This window comes from Tetrao urogallus, assembly GCF_951394365.1.
Source record: "Tetrao urogallus genome assembly, chromosome: 3".
Classification (NCBI taxonomy): domain Eukaryota; kingdom Metazoa; phylum Chordata; class Aves; order Galliformes; family Phasianidae; genus Tetrao; species Tetrao urogallus.
The window spans coordinates 87,247,054-87,274,255 of NC_136815.1; the positions used below are offsets into that span (position 1 = coordinate 87,247,054).

The following is a 27,202-nucleotide window of genomic DNA, read 5'->3' on the forward strand; positions in this document are numbered from 1 at the left end:
AGGAAGGAAAAATAAATATGCACTCAGTGTAACTTATTTTGAAGAACATAATTTTATCATTCAGGCACTTAACTGCTAGTTACTCTGAAATTACCTTGAAAAAGAAAGAAAATATGAATGATATTATTTAATATTAAAAACGTGTGTATTTTCTAAAATACTGTTAACGTTAGCACCTGTAGCTAGATACTTCTTGCTGTCAGCTTGAAGAAACTCATTCTAAATGAATCTAGCTGAATAGTTTTGTAGGAGCAGATCAATTGGTTTATATAAAAGAAAGCAGGGCTCTTGTTCCAAAGAGAAGATATTAAGCATAAAAAAATGTTAACAAGGTAATGAAATAGTGTTGTATCTGTTGTAAAATTAATGAGTTTTCTGAATTTTCTTGTCAGCAATGCAAATTAAGCCACTGCTATCTAATATTGTAATCTTTTCTTGAAAGCGGTAATTTTCTAGTTCATGGACATCTTTAAATATTTTGTATTAATTGCAGTGAAAGATGATGAAGTGTAGTTGCCTCCTGTAAGTAGGAGCATCTTCATAGATGTTAATTTTTATGATCTGTCTGATGGGTCTGAACCACTGGAAAACCTTTTTATTCTCCTGGGTCAACAGTAAATGCAGATTTAGTTCTCTGAGTCATTCTGACACACCAGAATCATAACCTCTGTTATTCTGGACCTTTTGCGTTCCTCCTGCTCTGTCCCATCTCAGGTTTTCTGCCTATTCTGTCTTGGTCATCACTGTCTTACTTCAGCTGGAATGGAATTATTTTCTTCAGAGTGTCTGCGTGATGCTGTTTTGCTTCTAGGAGAAAAACAATGTTGTTAAGGTGCTGATGCCTGTAGTTGCTGCTAAGCAGTGTAATACAGAGCCAAGGCCATTTGCAACAAAGGCCCAAGTTGCTGGGAAGGAATGGAATTCTGACAGCTGACTTAAACTGGCCAAAGGGATGTTCCATACCATAGGACATCACAAAGAAGGAGATTTAAAGGGGATGGGAGTTCATCTTTCTCTCTTCTACTGCTTGGGCCTAGCTGGGCATCGGTCAGGGGGTGGTGAGTAATTGCATGTGCATCACTTGTGATATACAGTCATATGTATGTATTTTTATATATGTCCTAATAATTATCCTTTTCTCTGTGTTAGTAAATAGCTGTTTGTTTGCTTGTTTTTCCAATTCTCTCCCCAGTCACACTGGGCAGGGTAGGGCAGTGAATGGCTGTGTGGTGCTGAGCTACTGCCAGGTAAAACCACATCAGCCATCTTGGACCCCATAACACACTGATTTCTGTTCCAGCAGTTATCAACTGGAGATCTCTGCACATGCGTGCATGGTATATATAGCGATACATATAGCTCATAAGAGAAGCAAGAATCATTTTCAAAGTATGATTTTCTTTAATTTTTCTTTTGTACTTGAATTGAGGCCGATTCTAAACTTTACTTGCACTCATTTTTGAAGGCTGATTTGCATTCTCTACAGCAACGGGTGCTGGTCACAGGTAGTGATCTCTTTTAGAAATAGGTGTGTATGTTGTATCTGGGGGGGAAGGGGGGGAGAGTTACCTGAATATGAATTTTTGAGATTATAAAGTATAATGAGATGTATAAATGTATCAAAATTTCATCATGATTATAGTTCAAAGGTTTTAGATTTTGACATTTAGGTTGGGAAGACTTCGATTTGGCAGTGCACAGGTAACAGTTTGATCCTTAACTTTGTTATAAAAATAGTAAAAAAAAAAAAGTCATTCTTAAATTCCGATACCTTAAAAGTCATTTTTGGACCATTTAAAAAATCAAGTATTCATGATGACTGTAAAAAGATTTGGAAGAGGTTTACTACTGTATATATGTTTTTATTGGTGTCTTCAGAGAATTATGAGGTGCTGAGGTTGAATGATTTTCTAAACTATTGATGTGGCACAAGGAAGATGAATAAAAGTAATTTTAGCATTGTGTTCTTTGTGGATTCCAGTGTTGGTGTCTTTGTAGCTCTGCCTTGTCTGCATTTAAATTTCTATTTACAATTAAGAATTCTTTCATTTCGTAGGCCCTTTATTGCCTTCTGGGCTAAGGGCATGAGTGTTTTCTGCTAAAGGGCCAGTCTTTAAGGAAGCAAACATTCACTGGTTACATACTGATAAACACTATTTTGTATTGAAGTAGAAAATACTATATAGAAAATACACTATAGTGTATTGAAGTAGTGGTTTTATGTACCACAGGTGTAGTTTACAAAACTTCAAGGTATGATTTTTTTTTTTTGGGGGGGGGGGGGAGGAACCGCAACAGTATTTATGTTTGTGCTTTTATATGTGAGTGCTTTGAATATTATAGAGGCTCAAAGAGATGAATGTGATAGTGTAAGTGTAAGCATGCATATTAGCCTCTGTGTGTGCACGTGTGTAAATATATGTCTGTATTAGTGTCAGACATGGGCAGCGTGCGTTTTGAAGTTCTTCATTAAAGTTTACATTTTTGAATTCCCTGTGATCCAGCATATGGCTTTTGCAGAGAGGCACAGCTGTGTGTGGTGTGAAAAAGACACCGGGATGTGCTGTCGTGGCAGTGTCTATTGGTTCTGGTTGTGTGCTGGGCAGCTTGTGAAGCACTTACTGTACAGTTTCATGGTACATGTATTGATAAATCAACACTGTTGTCATTAGATCTTGTTGTATTATTGCTCAAAATTGTTCCAAACCAGGCTGTTTAATTACACATCCTTATAGCCCAGCTGAAGATCTTGGACAGAGCTGTGTCTTCTCAGCTTTCTCACTGTAGCTCTTTGAGGTGTATGGGGAGGAAGGCTGTCAGGAACAACAAAAAAAGATTTTGTCCATGTCTTCTCCACTGCTGACAGACAAGTGTCTGCTGTGTGTCTGTGCACACGGGGAATTAGGAACATGCTCTATGTTAAGGCTGTTGTGCAAGCTTGCCCTATCTCTAAGAGGATCATGAAATTTACCTTCGCATTCCTTTCTGATTCATTCAGCTGAAGGGTGAAAGACTGTATGGCTCTGCCTATGGTTTTGGTTTTTTTGTAGCCATTGTTTACTGTGTATTATATTGTGTAATCCGTCAGCCAACTTTAATTTCACGAGCCATTCATTGTGTTTAAACAGTGCGTTTCTTATATTAAATATTTATGGAACTCTTTAGGAAGAATACATTAAAATGGCAGATGGAGGTTGTTTCAAGCATTTTCTTGTTTGAAGGCTGGGGACCCCTGTGAATTTGAAGTCTGCTTTCAAGGAAAGTTCACAATGTCTGATTATAACCCAGGCAGGCGAGAATTCCACCAATTCCCTGCACTGTGATTTCAGAAAGCAATGGCTGCCTACAGTCTTCATGCTCCAGCACCTTTCATTTTGAAATCGTTTGCAAGTGCACTGAAGAATGGTGAACAAAAACATTTACAGTTGTATTGCTTATTAATAATTCAACAGACGTGCAACTTCTGCACAGTAAGATTACTTTAGTGATTGATTCTTAACTATTAAGGCTAAGTGGAATATCTGGCTTTTCGTGGCAGTCCAGTTGAGACGGCCACATTCAGACTAACAAAAACCTGAGCTTTTTGATAGCAGGGTGTACAGGGAGCCTTGCAGAAGGATGTTGGTGTGTCAGGCAGCTCCTGGAGGAGAGGGCAGATGATGGCTGCTGCCTCGCTCTGCCAGCTGCGTGTTGTGCTTTGTGCTGCCCCTGCTTTGGAACGTGTCACGGGTCTTTCTACTGATGTGCAAGGACTGATTTGCAGACACATTTTGTTTTTAACACTTGTCATGAGTTTCACTAGTTTCTCTAGTGCAGTAGTTCATGATTTTAACTTGCACTCGATTTCAAAACAACATTTGTTTATTTTTTTTCATGTTCTGCATTGCTTATTGAAAGTGAGCTACTTCCAGCAATGACTGCAAAGCCAGCACCTAGCTTCTTTTCTTGCCAGAACCTTGTACTCCAGCTCTTTTTCCACTGCTCACATGGAAATGCTTGCATTACCGCTACTAAAAAAAAATCTAACCTGATATGTATGTTTAGAAATGAAAAGCTGGACAGTGTGAGATCCAGTCTTTTACACAGATTTGAATTCATCTGCCTGAAGGCATATTTGGCATTGTCTTTTCTTGACAACTTCAAACGCATTCAGAAATATTGAATCTCCAGCAACAAATGTGTTGCCATGTAGAGGAACCTATCTCTTGCTTTTCTTTCATAGAATAACTCCAGCATTTTCCTATTGCGGAGTAAATTTATTTTTGTCGTTTGGACCTCCTGACATTTCCTATTTAAACTATATTTATGCTTTTGCTGTTCATAAATTGTGATAAATTTGAGTGTGGATAAACTCAGTTTTGTCCTTAAGCATTTCTTTTTAAAATTTATAAACTGTGCACCAGATATTTATTCTCTGTTGGGAGTATTGTGCTCACCATTTCATGGGTAGATAAAAAGATAAATTTCTTGCTACAGAGAGTTGTCAGAGCAAAATACATGCAACCTCAGCAAAAATATCTGTACCTTAAAGGGAAAAAAAATCCTCAAAATGAAAGCAAACAAATCAACACTTTAAAGCTTCAAATAAACAAGTTAAATACACTTACTACTTCAGTAACTATCTATCTACATATTGTTTTGTTTGTTATAGGTTTCTCTGGAAAAGTTAGGTATACATTACATTTGCATTACAATTATGTTTGCAGCATTGCTTATGAACCATGTTTTCAGTTGTGTGAACATAGGTTTATTTCAGTTTTTATTGAAGAACTTGTGATGTTGCTTCAGATTTCTTTTAAATGACATGATGGGCTTTTGGAAACCACTGGAATACATAGGTGATAAAGTTAGGGTTGAATTCAACCCCAAGAAAATAATTTCCATGGAGAACTGAGGAAGAAATTCCTTTTCCATGAAATTTCAACTGTAACTCTAGCATTATTGTGCATGTTCCTATAATATATGCACTGTAAAAACTAGAAACTGTGTAAATAAGCGAGTGGCAGTTGCCTCAGGCAGAAATTTTTATTGATGCAATGAGATAAAAGTAATTAAGAAACGTGTAGACGGATGGGTAATTAAATCCATGGGAAGCATTTTGTAACTAATTACTATGTTCTAATCACAGATTGCTTTCTATTTGTCAAGGTAAGTGTATATAATTACACAGTTCCTATTTTCTTTCATCTAAATTCATCCCAATTGGATGAGTATTTTTTAACCAAACCCAGACCTCTCAGTTTTTGGCAGTTCTTTTTCCCTGAAATAAAGCAAGCTAAGTGGTGGTCATCTCACTGCGTGTATCAGGTAGGACAGCTGTCTGCACTTACAGCTGATACGCTCTGCCATGCTTGCCTAATGCCGTACTCTTTGGCTTGTTCCCTCCGATGCTGCATGTCTGCACTCTGCTGAGATGCCAAACTGCATTCTGAAACACCTTGCTAGGCTAAATGAAACACCAGCATCTAAGCATCCTAGTCGCATGGCTTTCTATGGCTCTGCTTTTCAAGTGCAAATATTTTAATGTCTGACAAAGAAAAGATTTTGTTAGGAAAAGTGTTTTAGTTTAGGTAAGGCTTGGTTAATATATGCTTGGATAGAGTTCACCTCCTCAGTTCAGTTTTTTTCCTAATGAGACACCTCAGCTTGACTTTAAGTGGCTTTATGTTTTCATGTTGACGAGGTGTTTGAGCTGGATCTAGCTCCATCCATATACTTCAGCTTGCATTAGAATATAGGATTCCCTGGCGTGTCTTGTCTAACCCATGAATTTCCTTGAATTGAGACAAAAGCGTGGAATTGCGGCATGTGCAGGGTGACCGGGGGATCAGGCCTAGCCAGCATGGGTTCATGAAGGGCAGGTCCTGTTTGACCAACCTGATCTCCTTCTATGATCTAGTGACCCATCTGGTGGATGAAGGAAAGGCTGTTGATGTGGTCTACCTAGACTTCAGCAAAGCCTTTGACACTGTCTCCCACAGCATTCTCCTGCAGAAGCTGGCAGTCAGAGGCTTGGATGGGTACACTCTTGGCTGGGTAAGGAGCTGGCTGGAGGGCCGGGCGCAGAGAGTGGTGGTGAATGGAGTCAAATCCAGCTGGCGACCGGTCGTGAGTGGTGTTCCGCAGGGGTCGGTGCTGGGGCCTGTCCTCTTCAATATCTTTATTGATGACCTCGATGAGGGCATCGAGTGCACCCTCAGTAAATTCGCAGATGACACCAAATTGGCTGGAAGCGTGGATCTGCCTGGGGGTAGCGACGCCCTACAGAGGGATCTGGACAGGCTGGAGAGCTGGGCTGGAGCCAATGGGATGAGTTTCAACAAGGCCAAATGCCGGGTCCTGCACTTCGGCTACAACAACCCCAGGCGACGCTACAGGCTTGGGGTGGTGTGGCTGGAGGACTGCGTAGAGGAAACGGACCTGGGGGTATTGATTGATGCTCGGCTGAACATGAGCCGACAGTGTGCCCAGGTGGCCAAGAAGGCCAATGGCATCCTGGCTTGCATCAGAAACAGTGTTGCAAGCAGGAGCAGAGAGGTGATTGTTCCCCTATATTCAGCACTCGTCAGGCCGCACCTCGAGTACTGTGTCCAGTTTTGGGCCCCTCACTGCAAGAAAGATATTGAGGCCCTGGAGCGTGTTCAAAGAAGGGCAACGAAGCTGGTGAGGGGTCTGGAACACAGGCCATATGAGGAGAGGCTGAAGGAGCTGGGAATGTTCAGCCTGGAGAAGAGGAGGCTCAGGGGAGACCTTATTGCTCTCTATAGCTTCCTGAAGGGAGGTTGTAGTGAGCTGGGGGTCGGCCTCTTCTCTCGTGTCATTAGTGATAGGACCAGGGGGAATGGTTTCAAGCTACGCCAGGGGAAATTCAGGCTGGACATGAGGAAGTATTACTTTTCAGAAAGGGTGGTCAGGCACTGGAATGGACTGCCCAGGGAGGTGGTGGAATCACCGACCCTGGGGGTGTTCAAGGAAAGACTGGATGTTGCGTTGAGGGACATGGTTTAGTAGGAGCTATTGGGAATAGGTGAACGGTTGGACTGGGTGATCTTCTAGGTCTTTTCCAACCTTAGTGATTCTATGATTCTATGAATTATTAGGACACGAAAATGGTGGCCGTGTTTGGAATTTCTATTCAGTATACCATCTTTTATTACAAAACTATGGATTCATCTGTGATCTGTTAACTTGGAGTTTTCTCCTGCCTTCTTTATGTCTTGGCATACGGCTGAACTATGTAACACGAGTAAGTATTACTCTACCATGTCAGGCACCTGCCATGAGTGTGCAGTGAGCTTCTTGTATCTTTTTCCAGTACTGCTCAGCTCTGGGCGTGCTGAAAACAGTGAAAGAAGAGGGCAGCTCATGGTGAAGCATTGCTTAACCCATGCAGAGCCTCCGAGCTTATAGGGCCCTCCATGGCAGAGCTTGCTGCCTGAACGTCATATGTATTAGCCTCTTCCATAAATTGCAGACTGTTGCACTTGCAGTCTCTGCAGCAGCCTATAGCAATGAGTTTCCTTCTTGAATCGTGTATTGTGTGGATTTTTTTCTTTTTACTAAAGGCTACTGCCTAAGAAACTCGCTGCCTGAATTTTTTCCTTATCCTCAATAGCAAAAATAAGTGCATTTCTGATTATTTTTCTTGTGTGTTCATGATTTTGTAGAACTTTGTTGTATTCTTCTATGTGCACGGCATGTAGGCTCTTTTTCATGACTGGTGAAAGTGCATAGCTAATGGTGGTGGCTATGCTGAAAAATAGTGTTTTGGAGCTGAGAATTTGCTCTATCAAAGAATGTTACTGTGCTCTTTGTATTTGCTGTAGTTTCCATGGAAATATATAGGAGGTATTACTTTGAGAGTGATCTGCGTGCTTTCTCTGTAAGTTATTGGTGGAGGACATTTGAAAACTGCTCGGAAATCCATGTTTCTTGTTTTGTCTAAATTCCCCTTATTAATAATTCCACAGACTTGCAACTTCTGCGCATTGAGATTACTTTAGTGATTGATTCTTAACTATTAAGCCCAAGCATGCTGACTGCATTTTTCAAAAGAATGTAACTAATGTGTGAGTTCGTGTAGATATAAGGAGATGTAATTAACACTGACACAAATACAAGTTTGCCTACGTGTGGAAGGGAGTTTCATTAAGACTGTAAACACCATGATTCCAGAATAAAATCTGACTCACCTCCGTATCACATGGAGCTTTGGGATCAAAGGTATTTAGTCTCTTACGTTCCAATTTCTTTGGAGTATTTTTAATACTTGAACATTTTAATTAAGAATTGAAAGCTAATAAGGTTTTTAATGCAGTGTAGCAATTGTTAAACATGACTGAAACTTAGTAGGCCCTGTGCTCTTGCATCAGACATGGAAGACCATCCCATGTTTGATTTAGGAATTGCAGCTATTGCAGAACTTTTCCTACACCACATCCTCTGTTTTGACCGTCTCCGCTTGCTGTGTGAATGTCAGGCTGCAACAGGACATCGTGGCAGACAGGAGGGTGGAATTATTGCAGATCCAGTTATGTATTCTTAAGCTGCTGTAAGGCAGGAGGTTCTTTAGATGTGAAAAGTAAGGGTTTGGAGGATGCAGAACATTTTTTCAACAAAAAGAGGTGTGGTTTTCAGGCTTTGTGTGTGAAGGAATATTAGTGGATGATGGAAAAGCTGTTCACCAAGCCTTGCTTTTAGAGGAAGGCAGTATTTAAAGCTATGTCATCATTTCAGTCTATAATCTTATGAAATAACTACTCCAAAGGAACATGTCTATGGAGAACTGCTCATTTCCAATACCAAGATGATGAGTTAATGAGATTTTTAGAAATAATACAGATTTTTGTGCAGGTACATATCCATTCTTCCCACGCTAGACACAATTATGGTAAGAAAAAAAGTTACCTACTCCGCTTACAGAAACGGAAAGATGAAGTGTACTCTTTCAACATCACTTTGTTTTTCTTGTTTCTAAAGTGTATTCATTATCTGAAATAAATGGATGTCCAGTGGGTACTGTAGCCACGACTTTTTTGTAATTTAGAATAGGGCTAATTAAGTGCTCTTCGTAGCGTGAGAGGAATGTTCTTTATTTATTGAGATCATTCAGGTATCAACAAGTAATCTTAGTGTTACCCAGTGTGTTGTTACTCTTTCTGAAGAACCATTTTTGAGGAAATTAAGTATGACTGCAGTAGAGCTGCAGTTGTGCTTGTGGGTTGTGTAATCATACATCCATCTCGACATAAGCGAATTCATCTGGTAGGTATATGATGGTGAAATTCTTTGTATCATCTCCTGTTGATTTAAGCAACGATAATTTCCTCATCCTGACTCTTATCAAATAATGTAGAAGTATCAGTGTGTTAATATATGCTATAAAATTGGAACGTATCTTTTATATGATGACACAGAAGTGCTTTGAATTAGAAACCAACAGCTTTTGCCCATCTAAAGATCAGGTGTGTAGGAAAATGGTATTTTACCTATTGAATATGCAAGAATCCCCGAGAATTAATGCTTTGAGATGGACTTTACTACCTCCACAGAATATCAGTAGAGCTTCTTTTATTTGTAGAAATAGTTCTTAGAATATTTGTTACCATTCTTTGGATGTATATATATATATATATATATATATTTTTTTTTTTTTTTTACTGAAAACACTTGGAAAACACTTATTTTTCTGTAGTAAGTTTCCTCTGGAAAATTTTTTGAGTCATTCTGTTGCTACAGTGCCTGTCCTATGTAATAATGCCAATCAGTGTGTACTTGCTAGGAAATAAAACTTGAACAAAACATGTATCACTGTCCCTTTCTATGCCATTTAATTTGGGCTAAATAACAACGTGCCTTCATGAGTTGTTTTTCAGGCAGATGTTCAGGTGATCCTGCATGTTAATGCTGTTCCTATGAAATAACTTTAAGGTATTTTTTATAACTATGAAACAAGTTCCTAGAAGTGCAAAGCACTCCTGTCTGGCAGTCTGCACCTTGCCTAATTGGTGCGGGGATGACACCAGTCACGTCTGAGCAACCTCCTGCTGCTGGTTTCCCAAGTTACAAATCAGAATTAGCTGCTGACAGCCGGCCAAATAACTTCGGCAAATGCTGGGGACAATGGGCACTGAAAGGCACCTCGTCTCTGAAATAAGCTGGTGGTTTATAGACACTGAAGCATTTTTGAGGATCTCTTAAGCTGAGCCACATGGTGCTCGGCTAGGAAGTTGATTGATGGTTTTACAAAGAAAAAAATGTTTATGAAAGAATGCTTTTCTTACAGATTATCCTGCATTAATATATATCTGATGTGCCTGGATGGGTTTCAGCACCTGGCTGCTTGCCAAGGCTTGACTCTCCTGCAAGACACAATGCAGTTTGTGTCTAGCAGCACAGAGCTTTTTGTTTCATGAGCTCGTTTTTAATGAAGTAGACACTTTCATAAGAATTCTCCCTTAAAGCAGTAACACTTCTTACATTGTGATAGTTACATGTTGACTAGTTTATCCAGGCTAAAGCGTGGTCTAATTTTGCATGTTTTTTTCATCTAATCCAGGATTTCAGTCCTTTGTTATCTTTCTGTTTCATGGATCAGAATAAATGCGAAAGGTACCAGAAGCTCTCATGTAAAGTTAAAGAAGAATTGCAGAATCCGTGCAGTCTACTAACCACGTTCCCTGCTCTCATATATCCTGAAAATAAGCTATGAGGTGTTTAAATACCTTTGTAAGGATTAATGCTGTAGGAAATCAACAGGAGCTGCAAGCCTGGATCCATTCGGGGATCTGACTGTAATCATTTCTGAGTACTTGAGAAAAGTTTGATACTAAATGTCCTTATTTGAGTTATTTACAGGTGAATTTAAAGCTGCTAATCTCATATATTTGGCATGCTTTTCTACAGAGCATGAGAAGAAAAGATGTATTAACACGCAGTGGGCAGAATGATTAAATCCTTCCTCTCAATCTGTTGGAGCCACAGAACTTAGTCATTTTCAGACTGCAGCGTGGAAATTGCTCAGGCTATGGCTCTCTCATGTTAAATCTATAATTAAGGGCTGGAGCAAATAAATGATTTTGCTTTGAACTCCAACTTACGTCTGGCCTCCCTAACATCACTACTGAATGATTTTTGGAGCCCAAAAGCCCTCGTATGATTCAAGATGATTGAAAAGATGTGTGTGATTTCTTTTATAAGAGAGGCTTTAACAAACCATCACCGAGGCTGAATTATTTCCCATTAATGGCAGAGGGTGGTTCATTTAAATTGGGTTTAAGGTCGTTGACAGGGCAGGCTGAAGGGGAGGGAAGAGAAGAGATAGGCATTGTGGTTAAATGTGTTGGAACAGACCAGGAAAATAAAATGGAGACTGTCAGATAGTCTCAATATTTGTTCTCTCATGCATAGAAACATACACAGAGAAAAACTATTGCTCCAGTGGCATGCATTCAGGCATATGGTGTGATGAATTGCTCAGAGGCCTAGTGCTAAAGGATATTAATGACCTGAAGAAAGAGAATTATTTAACTGTCTCATGCTATTGATTATCGTCACATGCTTTTCTTTAGGTATTAAAAGAAGTAGACTAAAATTGTTGGGCAAATAATTGTAATTACAAGTTGGTTCTCATGTGAGCCAGTGCTTTTTACCTACTTAATGTTTATTATATTTAAGACCTGCTCTTTCACAATGTGATGGATGCTTGGTGCCCAGTGGTTACTCCATTGGGTTACTCCTTTGGCTGAGCCCTGCCTGTCCTTTCCTGGGACACCACCTCAGTCTGTGCTTCCTCACCTACTGACTCATATTCCTGAGACCTGTGGGAACTCACCACCACAGAGATTTCCAGTTTTCTGTCAGTTTTGGTTGAAACTAGTCAGTGAGTTAGATTGTTGCTGGGATAGAATGGTATGTGCACAGCATGATTGTGTAAAGCTTTCTTAGGTATCCTGATTAAAGGTTTATTTCTTAAATATAAGCTTAAGGGATCCAACTCCACACTGGAGTCTAGAATGGGAGGATTTGGTTGCAGTAATGGGTTCTAGTAACTCAGTGCTTACTAAATGCAGAACAGGGATCGTTTAGAAAATATATAAGCTCACAGTTTCTCTGTTGCTTTGTATTGCTATTGATCAATGTGATTGATTTTTAACTAGTGCCTTGTAAGACTGCCATCAAAACTCTTGTTGGTGTAGTACCTCTAAATGTAATCGAATGGGGGGAAACTTCATTGTAATCCCAGGATAATTTCTGGTTTGTTTGTTTGACAGGAGGAAACGAATATATTTCCCTTGGAAGGTTTTTTTTTTCTAAGGGGTTTCAGTTGATTTTTTGCTTCTGATCTGTAGTTAATACTGTATGGCTATTTAACCCAGTCAGTTCTTCTGATTTTTGCTTGCATTCATGTGTTCAAGTTCATTCTTAAAATGTTTATTTCCCATGTGTGGGCCTCAATCACTCAGTACATCAGCTGAGATAATGCAGGTATGCCTAGAGTTCACTGTAGGTTTCAAGGAAGTGTTTTCATCCTGTGTGGTTTTTTTTTATTTTTATTCTTATGCTAGATCTGATCTTTATATAAAATTTACTACATGCTTTTAATTTCCCTTTGAGGAAAAATGTTGAAATAGGTCACTGCTTTTTGTATTTTACTTGAGGGCAGAGATAGGAGGGAGGAAATAACAGAAAAAGAATATTTCTGAAAATATGTTAAGCTCAAAGAGCCTTTTTATTCCCATCTTTATGAATTTGTTTTGTAGGGACGAAAAAAATCATGCTTACTTAGGAGTCACCGTGAGCCTTTAATAAGTTATTTGGAAATTCAAGCACGTGCCACTGGTTGAGAGCTCCTGTTGTTAAATGGGAATTATTGGCAGCCAAAATATGTTACTTAAGAAATGGTGCCTTTTCCACCTATAAAATAAGGGACAAACAGACCCTTTGTTGGGTTTCTTACTGTTTCTAACTTTGTTGGAGCTTGTTTTTGTATGCAATTACAAGTGGTGTGTGTAAATAGAGCATGTCTCCTCTGCAGTTGAGCAGTCTGTGATGGTACACGTTGTGAGTTGTGCTTTGGGTTAGGTGTTCAATGACTTCATAGTGCATTTTGTGAGTTTTCTTTCTTTATCCAACTTCGTGTATGAATTTTGGCATGTTTATTAAAAATGTTCTGTAAAATTTGCTACCTATCGTTATGAGAAAATATAAACGTATGCAAAGCAATACTTCTTCACTACTGGGTTGTATTTCTTTCAGAAAAATGGAAAACATTCTTGAATAGCATTTGTAATTGATTTGTGACTCCTCTATACAGTTAAGGTCAGAATTTATTTTCAGAGTTCGTAGTGTCCTGAAGGAAAACTATTTGAGTTCCTCCAAAGATGATTTACGTGTGGAATTCTAAGGCCCCATAGCAGTTGCAGAGTTCTGTGACTTGATTGCAGTGTTGCTGTGAAGTGGGTCAGTCACTGGAATGCTGTGCTGATGTTTTTGTAAGTTTTGAAGTGCTGAGCATTCCATATTTCAATACAGCTTCTTAGGCATTGTAGCGGCAACCAAAGAAAAGCCTCACTCTTTTGGCTCTTTACCCTGAAACTCAGAACTGATGAAAACTGTTGAAAACCCTGAAACAAGGAGCTGTCTTCCCAATATCAGCTTCTGTTGCAGCTTCTGTAATGATATTCAATAGAATCACTTACTGTAGAGTTGCTAATAAGAGAATACATGACATTTTGGTGCTCATTCAGAGCAGGCATACCAGGTTGGTATGTTATTCAAAGGATTTTTCTTTTTATTCTGGACACGAGAGGATTTTCTGTAAGACTGAACTGCTGCTGCCTGAAGGATTTTTCTGCAAACTGATTTTTCTGTGTCCCTTCAAGGATCCCATAAACAATGCTCATGGCCTGGACTTCTGTACCAGACGAACTGCATCATTCGCCCTAGCTGCTGTGGTGTTGTACGTGTTCCTGTCACAGTTTTGGTGTGTTGCTGCAGCACGTGTACATCACTGACAGAATTTGGAACCCGGCCTTCCTTTCACTTTCCTCTGCTTTCCAAAGTGAAGTAAATATTCTCTCTCTAGGCAGCAAAAAGCTGGTACTTCGACATGCCCATTGCAGAACGGATGAGTGTCAGTGTCCTAAAACTGAATTCTGTGAAATGATGAAATGCATTTCTCACTGGAAAGGCATCTCAAGTAAAACAGAACAAATAGCGCCAGCACCATTACTCCAACGTTAAAACTGCTGTGCCAAAAAGCACCTTTTGAGAATGCAGGCACCCTTTTGAAGGGAAATGCGATCTCTCAGTATTAAGGATGTCTCCTTAAAAAAATAAAAATATAAAATCTTTAAGGCAAAATCTTTCACATTATCCCTAATGATGGCTTTGCAACAGTTAATTTGCAGATGAGCAGCTGTTACAGGATTTATACAGTTCAATACCTTCATAATTTTTTCCCTCAGACTACACTGAGTTATATTTTTCAGAGATAAATACAGCATGTTACAAGGAAATCATTACAATTTTTTTTTAAATGAAGACAGAGGCAAGATTGTATAAGACTTGCAGTTATTTCCTAAGCGTTAAGAGAAATTTAAAGAGAAATTATTTAATGAACAAAGATATTGCTAGCTTATTTTGACAAATTTTTAAAGTGTTTTTTTTTCTCCATTGTCATCTGCTCGGTGTTTCCTTGCAGGAGAAATAATAAACTGTTTCTTTCTGAGCAACTAGGCTGCTGTTGGAATTCTAGTTTTGAAAGTATCAAGTAATTGCACTTTTAATATTCTTTTGATAGACGTTCCTCAACAGAAGCTCATCTCTGTTAGTTTTGACTTAATTCATGTCTCTGTATTGACATACGATCAGTTCATCAGGAAGTGAATTATTATTTAGAATAAGACCATAATGGGAATTAATCTGTATGAAGAAAAAACATTAATATCTTTTAAAACCCTTGAATGATTTCACTTTGACCTCCCTGTGGACATCTCCAACAGATTTTTAATTACATTTTGATTATGATGTATTTTGTTGGTGTATCACTGAATATTTTGAATAAATTTAGATTAAAGTGGATGGACCCACTGTGTCCTCAGTGAAAATTCAGTAGATATACTTAAATAAATTTAGAATTAGGGAAACTCCATGAGTGGCATTGTACAAGTGTTCTATGTAGGTCACTCCAAAAGTAATACCTCTTATATTTGTCCATGGAAAATACAGCAGATACAAAAAGCACAGTAATGCTACTTGATAGAGCAAATTCTCAGCTACAAAACACTATTTTTCAACACAGTCACTAGCATTGGCTATACATTTTCACCAGGCATGAACAGCCCACGTGCTGTGCTCGTATCAATCTACATCAGCAGAGGAGACCCTCTGTCACTGTTGCCACTGCTGAAATACACCACCCACCACCTCTCTGTGCTCACCTCCACTCTTTGGTCTCTATAAATGTTCAGCAAGCATCAATAAATGTGAGTAGGCAGATTTTTTTTTCCGAATGGAGGAATTCAGTGACACATCTTTGCTTCATCAGCACATCCATGATGCCATTTTCTCAGACTGTCCCTGTGCTGCAATCTGCCATGCAGCAACAAAATGTGATAACATATTGATGGGAAGGTTCAACCTCTGCTTCTGTACCACCAACGTCCTCCACTGATGTTCTGGACCAACATAATTATATAGGAGGCATTACTTTCAAAATAGCCTTCTTTCTTTCTTTCTTAAATTGATCCATTTAGAGTTCCTGAGGATATGACAGCCATTTTAGAACATACTTTAAGGAGCAGTGAGTATTAGAGATCTGTGTCAGAAATTGGGGAGATTATGGTATGATTTCTATCTATATGATAATTTTAAAGAATATTTTACTTTTCGGTTTCCTACTAAGCCTCTTGAGCTTATTGTTGTGTGAAGCAACAAGTTGTTTTTCTTGCAAATACAGGCTAGGGTATTCCTAATGAGTTAAATATTTATCTATGCTATTGTGAGGATTTAAAACAAGCATTATCATCTTGAGAAACTGTACGCTGCCCCTCCGTATCTTTGGTGTCTGATATTGTTCTTGGAATCGAGTACTTTGATATAAAATAAGATGACTGATCTACAGAAGGGTTGCTTTACATAGAGAAGGCCCCTTTTAGTAAATAGTTCTGTATTCCATGTCATCCTTGAGGTTTATTATATCTTTGCTGATAATTTAATTGCTATACATTGTTTGACACTAATATTTGTCACTTATGATGGTGGTACTTAATTATACTTTTGTTTGGTCAGATCATGTAGGAGAATTTAAGATTTCTACCTTCGTCTTGAGATATGTAACAGGTCAGAGATAATTCATTCTTGATAATCTTTTCAGTCAAAGGTAGACATCAACTTTTATCAATTTTTTTTTTTTTTTGCTTTAATTATATTTTCAAATTTCAACATTCTGCTTTAACTCAAATAATTTTGAACCAGTTTTCAAGTAATTTTAAATATGTGGTGTGTAGATGACCAAAATGTGGCTTCTTTCTGCTGTTGCTATTAATCTATTAGAAAAAAAAGTCAGAAACTTTGAATGAAAGAACATAATAGGCTCTGGCTCTCAAAAACACAGGAAATGTGAGCTGGAGAATGATCTCTGGAGAGCAAGTTCCCATGTCAAATGATTCTACCACATCCTGTAACTGGTGTTCAAGCTGCTATTGTAAAATCTGCAAGCTATTCTCATTCTAAACTCATTCTGATTATTATTTAGCTTGGCTACAAATATATTTAATTATTGAAACTTGATATGGCATGTTACTTCCAGAGAATTAATCAGTTTCCATAAAGACATTGTTTAAATTAGCACTACAGAGATGGCTTTTCAGTAAAAGCCTCCGTTAATTAGCACTGCATCCTGTAATGTCACAGAATATGCCTACAGCTCACAACCATGTATGTGAATTTGTGCAGCATGTGACCATTTGCTTCTAGTATTTCATCTGCAGCAGACTGATAGCCTGTTTTCATTTTTAAATGGAGAACTTATAATGAGTGACACATTACCCTTTTGTTTTTCCAAGTGAATTTCGAGGTCATAAACAAAATCTCTCATATTTGTCATTTTCAATACAAAGTTTGAAGTAGTTTTGCCATTTGTGTTTCAAAATTAGGCATATAAATGATATATTTTAATTCCTTAGCTTTTTATTTTGGAGAAATATTGCCTTTTCAGTAGCTGAAGAGTAATTTTTATTTTTTTTATTCTGAAGACTGGTGGATGGTTGAGTGCCCCCTCTCTTTGCTTGTTGTACAAGGCCAACAGGAGCATATCAGTAGCTCATGAATTGTGAAGCATAGAGCTGAGAACAGTAATTCCACACTTCATGGACCTACCTGTCTGTTTATTGTATACAAGACCACAGAACAATTCTTAATCAGTTCTGTTTGAGTTTTCTGAATTAGCATTCCTTTGTGTTTAAATCCCTTCATGCAAATTTTGTTATCTATGGTCACCCAGTCAAAAGAGTGGAACAGTTCAGTTGAAATCAGCCTGTGAAGATCGAGTCCAACTCAACTGCCTGACCTCTTCAGGGGTAAGTAAAAGTTAAAGAATGTTATTGAGAGCATTGTCCAAATGCCTCTTGAAAAGTGTGGAGCATCAGCTGCGTTTCTAGCAAGCCTATCCTAGTGGCTGACCGCCTTCGAAGACCTTTACAATCTTTTTATTCTGTGGAGCTGAGACCTGCACCCAATACTCAACGTGAGGCTGCATCGTTGCTAAATACAGTGGGATAAGTGCCTCTTTTGACCATCTGGCTGAGCTGTGTTTAATGCACCACAGGATGCAATTTGCCCCCTTGGCTTCCAGACTGAACTGCTGGTTCATGCTGAGCCTGCTGTCGACCAGCACCTTTAGATCTGTATAGCTTTCATTTCTTGATGCACGTATTGTTACGTAGCATTGGAATGACTTCTTTAATGGTGTTTTTGATTCATCAAAGAATTGAATTAGCTAATTTTGTCCCTGATCATTAGTACGCGTAAGACTTAGGCAATAGTTGTGATTCTTCCCTTCTACTCTGCTCTCATGAGACTTCTCCTGGAGTATTGTGTCCAGTTCTGCACCCCCAACACAAGGACATGGAATTGTTGGAGCGGGTCCAGAGGAAGGTCGTGAAGGTGATCAGAGGGCTGGAGCACCTCCCCTATGAGGATAAGCTGTGAGAGCTGGGGTTCAGCAGCCTGGGCAAGAGAAGGCTCCGAGGGCACCTTACAGTGGCCTTCCAGTACCTGAGGGGGGCTTCCAGGGAAGCTGGGGAGGGACTTTTTGTAACAACAGGTAGCAGAGGGATGAGGGAAATGCTTTTATACTGGAAGAGGGTACATTTAGACTGGATATTAGAGAGGGATTCTTTACTGTGAGGGTGGTGAGACTACCCAGTGAGGTTATGAATGCTTCCTCTATGGAAGCATTCAATGCCAGGCTGGATGGGGCTTTGAGCAATCTGCTAGAGGGAAATGTCCTTGCCCATAGCAGGAGGGGTGGAGCTAGGTGATCTTAAAGGTCCCTTCCAGCACAAACCATTCTATGATCTCTGAAAAATGGCTTAGTTATTTTAGGATGTCTGTATATGAAATTACAATCTTCAGTTTGATATTTTTTTTTTTTCGCAACTGGAAGATCTAATGGGAGAATTACTTTTTTTTTTTACATGTGCAAGGGCTTACTTGCAAAACGTGCTGTTGTGTATGAAACTAACATGCCTGGAAATAGGAAAACCATAGACAGGTGTCCAAAAGAGAACACACAGACTTTTGTCTTAAAGGGCAAATTTCTCCTCTCACAGCATGAGAACTAGGACCAACTCATGAAAAGTAACTCTTTTCCCTTCAATTTTCTTGAATCATTTTCCTCCTCCGACTTTAAAGCCCAATTCATTATCATAATGTATGGTATCATTAATTTCCTCCTTGAAAGCAAGGTGCGTAATGCTGCATTGTGAACACGGAGCTGATATCTGTCCGTTTTGATGCCCTTTGGAGTCTCTCTTGTTCTAGCAGAATAAAACTGGGCTCATAATAAGTTCAGCTGTCATGCCGTTTGCAGCAGCAACTGACCTATTGTACTTTTTCCTTTCCTCCCCCTTTTCTTCCCCACTTTGCTAAGAAGCACTACAGATTAACAGTGGGCAAATCTGCTGCTTTATGCTCAAGCAGTAGGCTGTTAGGAACAGTGTCCTATAGGGATTGATGGACCCTTTTTATAAGCAAGGACAAGGGTTAGCTTTGTGGAAGAGAGAAGCCTATTATGCTTATTTTGATATTTAATGATCGGTTGACCCTTTCTCCTGTATGTTTGTGATTGGGAACACTCTATTATGAAATATTTTTTTTCTAATGCCATAGGAAGAATAAATTATTTTAACTAACCTTTATTACTTTCAGAGGTATTCTGATTTCTTGTTCAATTGAATTTGGAATTGATTTGCCTTTTTACTGAAGGGCAATAATTTCAGGTGCTAATCTCATTTTATCAAAATACTCTATTTTGCTTATCACTATATTCACAGAAATAAGCATAACAAACAGTATTTGGTATAAGTTATGAAAGTGCTAAGCCCTGCAGAAGACACAGGTAGTAAACTTCCATTGTGAATGCCTTGATGATGAAGTGTTTGCTGCAAAAGGAGAGGTTTTGGTTTTGATATTAGTCCTCAAATTCTTGCTTCCCTCTCCCAGCTGTTACACTTCTTTGAAAATACAACTGTGGCTGCTGTAAATGAAGCTTGTATTTAATGAATTACGAAAAAAAGGTAAATCCACTGAGCTGACGTTCTCAACAGTTCATCCTTCTGATGCCTGACTTCTGAAAAGGAAAACCTTGAATACATCTGTGTAGCTTCCTTTTTCATAACCGCCTCAGATAAGATGGAAAGCCAGCATTAAAAGAATCTAATAATGGTACACCTATCAGACTGCACATCTGTCTAAATATAAACTATGTGGTAGACTATCCTTATGTTAATGTCAGGCAGCTGTAAATGTAAAGAATAAACAGCTAGCTGGGTCAGAAATCTTTGTTCCACTCTGTGATGTTTTTTTCCAAAACCATCAAAGTAACCTTAATAAGTTTATGCGAAAAGTGGTGGTGGAAGTGTGTGCATGTAGTTGTGGTGATCACCTAATTTAGAAAAGTTCCTTTTGAACAGTCCTAATTTTTCTTCTTTTGTGTGTGTGGGTTTTCTTGTTTGTTTGTTTTTGTCTAGCTCTGATTTGGCTCCATATGTTGCATGAAATCACACAAGTCTAAATGCCCTTTGAGGCAAAAAATGTTTGAAACCAAGATTTTTTTTAAAGTTTCATTGAAATAGCTTTGAGCTGCTTCTCGAGCTGTTTTGCATTAAACTGCTTTCAAGCTTCAATTTCAACTTCCTAGATAGGTAAATAGTGTTTTACTTTTTGTTAGATGCCTTAAAAATCTAAAGCCAAGAGATGTTTCAGGCTTTTTAAAAAGTAGCCAACAGAAGAGTTAAGTGGCTCCAAGATATGATTAATTCTACTGGTTTAGAATATGCAACTATAGCCCAAAATTTTACCAAAAGTTTGTAGCATCAGGAGTTTGTTCTCATCACTTAAGCTATGTCTGTATTAGATGAACTTTTAATTCAAGCTCCTATTATGGCTTTGTATCATTCAACAAAATTATGCCATCAATATATTAATGTATAGCTTGTACAGAAATGTATACATCGTAAATCAATGGCTTGTCCAAACCTTTAATTGAATAAAACACCTTGACAAGGAGGAAGTGGGACATCGTGTGTAGGAAAATGAATGACAGCCTTCCTTTGTATTTCCTTTTGTAATATTCTAGTGTTTCACTACATATTGGCTCTCAAATACATTTGTTTTCAAAGATATGCGGACCATAAAAGTTGGTGTTTTCATTTCCTAAGCACTCTAATATATGTGTCATCCTGTGGGCAACAGGAACCACAGCTCCTTTAAGGCTTGTACTGAACTAAACAGTTGTGAAACATAGCTGCACTTCTTGCTACTGCACCCTGACATCCAGAACTAATAGAAATAATCCTTCAATGGGAGATAACTGAATGTGCCTGGAGCTCTGGTTGGTGTCATTACAATGCTTTTGTCCCTCATCATCCAAAGATCACGACAATCAGGAGATTCCTGATGACTGGAAAAAGGGAAACATCACGTTGCCCTTCAAGAAGGGCAAGAGGGGAACTATAGAGCAGCTGAACCTCAGTCTGTGCGAAGCTCATGGGGCAGAGGCACTTCTGGGCATGTGAAGGGCAAGGAGATGATTGGAATCGCCTGCAGTAGGTTTACTACTGGCAAATGGTATGTGACTGCCTTCTCAAGGTATCTGGCTGTGTGGAGGAGGGGAAAAATGTAGAAGGTTTGGGTTTTGTTTGTTTGTTTGTTTTGTTTTAACTTGAATTTAGCAAAGTCTTAACAGTAGGGTCTTACAATATATGTATACACATTGATGAGGTGTGGACTGGGTGTGTGGATGATAATGTGGCCGAGAGAACTGCCCAACTCACAGAGCGGGGATCCATGGTGTGGAACCTAGCTGGCAGTTCCTAATGGCATTCCTTGTTGATCAACGTGTTGATCCTGGATGAGTACCTCGTATGTTTACTAAACAGTGTGCAGAATGAGGTATAAAGTGTATTTTTAGTGAGTTGGGAGATAATACCAGAGTGATGAGGTAGCAGGCAAACTAGGGGACAGGGCTGATAGACCTAAACGATATGGATAAATGGAGCGGCAGTAACTAAATAGAATTCAATGAAGGGAAATAAAATCTGCTGGCCTTCTGTGATGGAGTAATGGCGTTAGTGGACAAAGGAATGGCCACTACCTGGACATATGCAAGGTCATTAAGATGGTCCCACACCACATCCTTATCTCTAAATTGGAGTAGTATGGGTTTGAAGGCTGGACTTTTCAGTGGATAAGGAGCTACTTAGATGGTCACAGCCAGAGGGCTGTGGCCAATGGCTCCTTGTCCAGATGGAGGCTGGTTATGAGTGGTGTCCCCCAGGGATCTGTCTTCAGATGGGTGGTCTTCAAAATCTTTATCAATGACATGGACAGTGGAATTGAATGCACTGTCAGCAAATTTGCTGATGACACCACGCGGAGTGGTGCGGTTGATGCTAAGGAAGGAGGGAATGGCATGCAAAGGGATGTGAACAAACTAGAGAAGTGGGCCCGTGTGAACCTAATGAAGTTTTAACAAGGACAAGTGGAAGGAATTGCACTTAGATCAAGGCAGTCCCAGGTACGCGTAGAAAATGGGAGAAGGGTGGCCAGCTGAAGAGGGAGGGAATTGGCCCCTTCTACTCTGTCTTTGTGAGGTCCCGTCTGGAGTATTGTGTCCAAGTCTGGAGCCCCCAGCAGAAGAAAAGATATCATGAAAGTTATCAGAGGGCTGAGGCAGCTCTCCTGGAAGAAAGACTGAGGGAGCTGGGCTTCTTTGGCCTGGAAAAGGCTACAGGGAAACCTTGCTGCAGCCTTCTAATACTTAGAAAGAATATATAATCAGGATGGAGACCAACTTTTTACCTGGGCGGATAGCGATTGGACGAGGGGGAATGGTCTTAAACTAAAAGAGGGAGGGAAGATTCAGATTACAGTTGGGTGGAATATTTTTTTACTGAGTGGATGGTGAGGTTGTGACATGAAAGTTGTGGATGCTCCACCCTTGGAGGCGTTCAAGACCAGGTTGGATGGGACCCAGGGCAACAGGATCTAGTGGTTGGCAACCCTACCCATGACAGGGTATCTGAATGATCTTTAAAGTCTGTTCCAACGTGCCGTTCTAGGACTTTGTGATAACTGTACGTGGAATAGCGAGAAGGTCAGAACTGGCTGTCTCCCACCATAGCAGCCTGCAGAGAAATTAAACAGTAGGCCAACGAATAAAAGAATTTCAGTAGGATTAGCATCTGATATTTTAAATTCTTTTGACGGTTTTGTAGATTGAAGTAAATTTTTCAGATGGAGTAGATTTCTCTTCAAATTAATAACTGTGCTACTGCTGAAAAGTGTTTTCAATAGTGGCATGGAAATAAAGTGAAATATAAAGGTCTAGAATTTTTAAATTAAAGAAACAAATCATTTCAAGTGGTCTCTAAAACTGAAACATATATGAACTCACTGTAGGATTTCGTCTTCCCTTTATAAGGATTGTTTAGACTGCTCTTCAAAAATTAAGTTAAAGCGTGTTTCAGATGATCTGCAATTGTTATTATTTATAATGAGATGCTGGAGAAGGAATTGGTTCAGAACTTCCTTTATTTACTTGGAAACATTTTGTTTTCCAACATTTTTCATTCTCAGTCATCTCCAATTACAGCAGGGCACAGCTTGGGATCCAGCTGTTGAGGTTACTCTTGTGCTGGGTGGTGACGGCAGAATGAGGAATAAACTATGTGCTCTGACCAAAGACAGACATGTAATTACTTGAATATAATGATAATTGACCTTAATAATGTAACAAACTCTCTGAGTTTGCACATCCAATCTCTGCAGGCTGGATCAATTTTCTTGTTTACAAAATCAGCTTGCTTTTATTAGCACCAAAATTATCAAATAACAGAATGGCGTATGAGCTGGTCAGGCTTACTGCAGAGGAAGGGAAACAGAATGCTATCCCCAGCTAGACACTGGATTTGAATAGTTTTCTACGTACAGTTTTAGTGCAGGGGGGCAGAGGGCTGAGTGGAAAAAGGGAGGGATTTTCCCCATTATTAAGAAGACTGGGGGATCTATTGTTTTATTATTCAGTTTAAGTAGGGGCTCCTGAACTCGGGATGCAGAGGGCTAGAATAAACAGCTTAGCAACAACTGCCACCAAGCCTGCATTGCCATAGTTGTTCATGGAGTTCACTTACTCTTTTTGTAAATACATCATCTTTAAACATGGGAAGATTCATTTTGTCAGCCTAAAATTGGGAAGGAAGCTCTCTAAAATACAGGTGCTCTCCCCCTCCTCCTCTTATTGAGACTTCATCTTTGGCTCTCCCAGCATGAATTATTCCCACTACTTATTGTTCAACATTGTGATAGGAGAGCAGACGAGACAGTTATTCTTGTTGTTGCTGGTTTGCTATTACAGCTGTTTCCTCTTCACGTGATTTGGTTTGAAGTTTCAGCCCACCAGGGTGCTAATGGTCCCCACCTATACAGCTTTAAAACCTCACTGTTGTTTTCCACCTGAATGTTATTTCCATTCCTAGCCAGATGAAAGCTTAAAAGTGAGATTTACTCTATTTCAGTAGAAAAACAGCAAGTGAATTACTGTTTTGTAGTGTGATGGTAGCTATTGGAAGCTGATATAAAGAACACAACAGGATGCTAGCCATCATTTATATCATGTGTTGCATTTATTTCTAAAATGTGGGTGATCCATAATTCTCGTGTTTTTTTTTTCTATAACTCAGGAAAATGTAGGGCAAACAAATCTCGGAATACGTTTTGTAACATTGTACTGTCTGCTGTGAATGCAGCTCTAAAATGCTCAGCAACTACAGTGGAACCCAGTGTATGATTGTGTGTGTAGGCAAGTTCAGTGTACCTAAGGCACTGGGCAGCCCTGCTCAAATGTTGCTACAAAGCTGTGATGGAAAGTTGGATGCCCAGAGAGCACTGCTTCAAGAGTGCTTGCCACTAGGCTCCTGCACCAACAGAGCTGTGCATCTCTCTCTTTTTACTCTTAAAGCTTAACAACTTACTGAGTGATGAGTTTCTTAGTTTACCTTTAATATGTAAATGTTTTCAGCTGCAATTAATGAATCACTGTGAGAATTCTTCTATCCAAACAGAATTATCTTTGCTTGACATAGCTGCTGTCTACCTTTAAGGTCCATCTGCTGTCCACAGTGAGAGTTTCCATTTTAATAAAATTTGTGGTTTTGTTATTGTATCTCTTCTTATTTGATTTGATTCTGTGTAGTTCTTTGTATTTTCCTCATCTGAGAAATATTTTCATACCATAAACATTCTTATTTTGCGATACTTTCTCTGCTTATCCAGAGAGTGCTTTGATGCTTCGTGATTGCTCTGACGAATGGTTATGGTGTTCAGATGGTTTTGTTTACTGGTTCATTGTTTTTCTTAGAAATCTAGCCCCTAATGAGTTAATGCTAACTTTTCTTAGTGGGAATCACAGGAATCTTCCTCTCAGCCACCCTGTTTTCAATGGCTTATGTCTCACTTTGGGGCAGCGAGGGGGAGGAGGGGAACTGCATTATTAAAAAGATGGGAGCTAGGCAGCCTGATGGAAGTGGCTGCATGAAACCTTGTTGCTTTCAGCCATTGTTAAAGAATGGTGCAACATTCCCCCTCTTTGAGCAAGAGGATACTATTGCCAAATTTCAGTTTTTGGGGTCGATACTCTTTGCTACACAACTCAAATATACTATTTCCTAAGTCCCTGACTGGTGGAAAATAAAGTATAAACAGGCAGGAAACGGGCTTTTCAACACTCTCACTTAGTCAAGTAGTGATGACTAACTTTTTAAATGCAACCTTCATATATTGTATTTTCTCATTGAAAGAATTTTAGCAGTTATTCTAAGAGGACTGTTAGTCGTTATTCTTTAGAGCTGTTTTTGTTTATGGGAAGCTTACCAGTTAATAAGTTGACTGCTAGTAACAGCCATGAGTGCAAACTCTTTGCTTGGGTAATGTTGCTTGCAGTGCTTAATGAATTAGGTTCAAAAAATAGAGCGGAGTACTAGACGTGACTGACTTGCTGTAGAGGCAACACAGAATTAGTCATTGGCTGTGAATGTTAATCACTCCACAGCAATGATAATTTACAGCATTGTTGTAGCACTCTTGTGCTCATAAAATGAACTTAATAACCCTCTGCTACCCATGGGATAAGCCTGCCTTCCTTCCCTCCCCCTTACAATTGAAAACCTAGTCTGGCTGCATAATGGCCTTGTGAAATCCTGCGTTAAAAAGAGTGAGCAGCTGTAAGATAAAATAAACAGCTCTAAAACAGATCTGTTAATTATCTCCACCTTTTATTCACAGAGGGTGTTTGTGAGATATGGCTGACCAGTGAAGACACAGGGGCTTATGGCAGAGACATTGGCACAGACCTCCCTACACTTCTGTGGAAGCTGGTCGAAGCTATTCCTGAGGGAGCTATGCTGAGGCTTGGCATGACAAATCCTCCCTATATTTTAGAGCATCTGGAGGTAAGGAAGGAAAGAAAATTATTTATATGTTAGACATTTATTGATTGAGTCAGTCTGGAACCCTGTATATAGTGCATTTTATTTTAAGTGGTAGCTTAAAAAAATTATGGTCTGCAAGTAAATTTATGGAATTGCATTAATAGGGTTAAGCCATTTGCCTGATGCAGCAAGATATCTAGATAATAAGATATTCAAATCATTTTGGAATGATAATATTGCTGAGGTCCCTGACCTATGGAGCTTCATTATAGTGATGCTCAGCTTCTGTACATGTCTACTGTTTTCAAGAACTGAAGCAAATGTCATTAGCAGGCAGTGGATTCATGGATTAAAGTTGTCTTCCTGGTACAACACAGATGGATGTTTCCAGAAACACAGTAAGCAGGCCTCGAACAAGAATATATTCATATTCCTATGGCAGATGCTATTCTGAGTATACGGAGAGCTTCCATGATTAAAAAATGGAAGTTTTAAGTATGTATCTGCGTAAGAAAAATGTGTAACAAAGTAGTTTCATCAGATCCAAAGCAATGTGAACAACGATGTGAATTTGAAAGAGTACTGTGCATGTGAAGCACAAAGTGAGCTTGTTCTCAAACATTGTCTGGTTTGGTTAGATTCTGTCACAAAATAAAGGTTGTCATTTAAAGTGGATTTTGTAGCCTTATGTGTCAGTTGTATCCAGATAAAATAGCTGTTGTCTGTGCTGCTTTTCTTATGACATTACAGAATTAAAAGTTTGCATTCAGATCTGAAAAATACTGTCTTTGGCATCTTTTAACAGATTAGCTGCTGCTTCTTCTTCAGTAATAGTAATACTGCACTTTTCCCTTTTGAAGCAAGGTATCTTATCTTGATAGAAATAAACTGTTTTTCACTTCCCAAGCTAAAGAATGCAATCTTCAGAAGACTCCTAGGGAACTTCTTTTATTCTTTAGCTTAACATGCACTTCAGTTAGATAGAGCCT

The 27,202-nt window shown here is 39.1% G+C and overlaps 1 protein-coding gene across 1 annotated transcript in view; it reads left to right on the forward strand.

Moving 5' to 3' along the window:
* The window catches only part of CDKAL1 (CDKAL1 threonylcarbamoyladenosine tRNA methylthiotransferase), a gene marked incomplete at its 5' end in the record, with an annotated part of 370,841 nt that overhangs the window by 198,197 nt on the left and 145,442 nt on the right, over positions 1-27,202 (forward strand). The window contains one exon of the mRNA XM_079533182.1: positions 26,068-26,234. Coding sequence (XP_079389308.1) covers positions 26,068-26,234 — 167 coding nt within the window. The remainder of the gene's footprint in view (positions 1-26,067; positions 26,235-27,202) is intronic.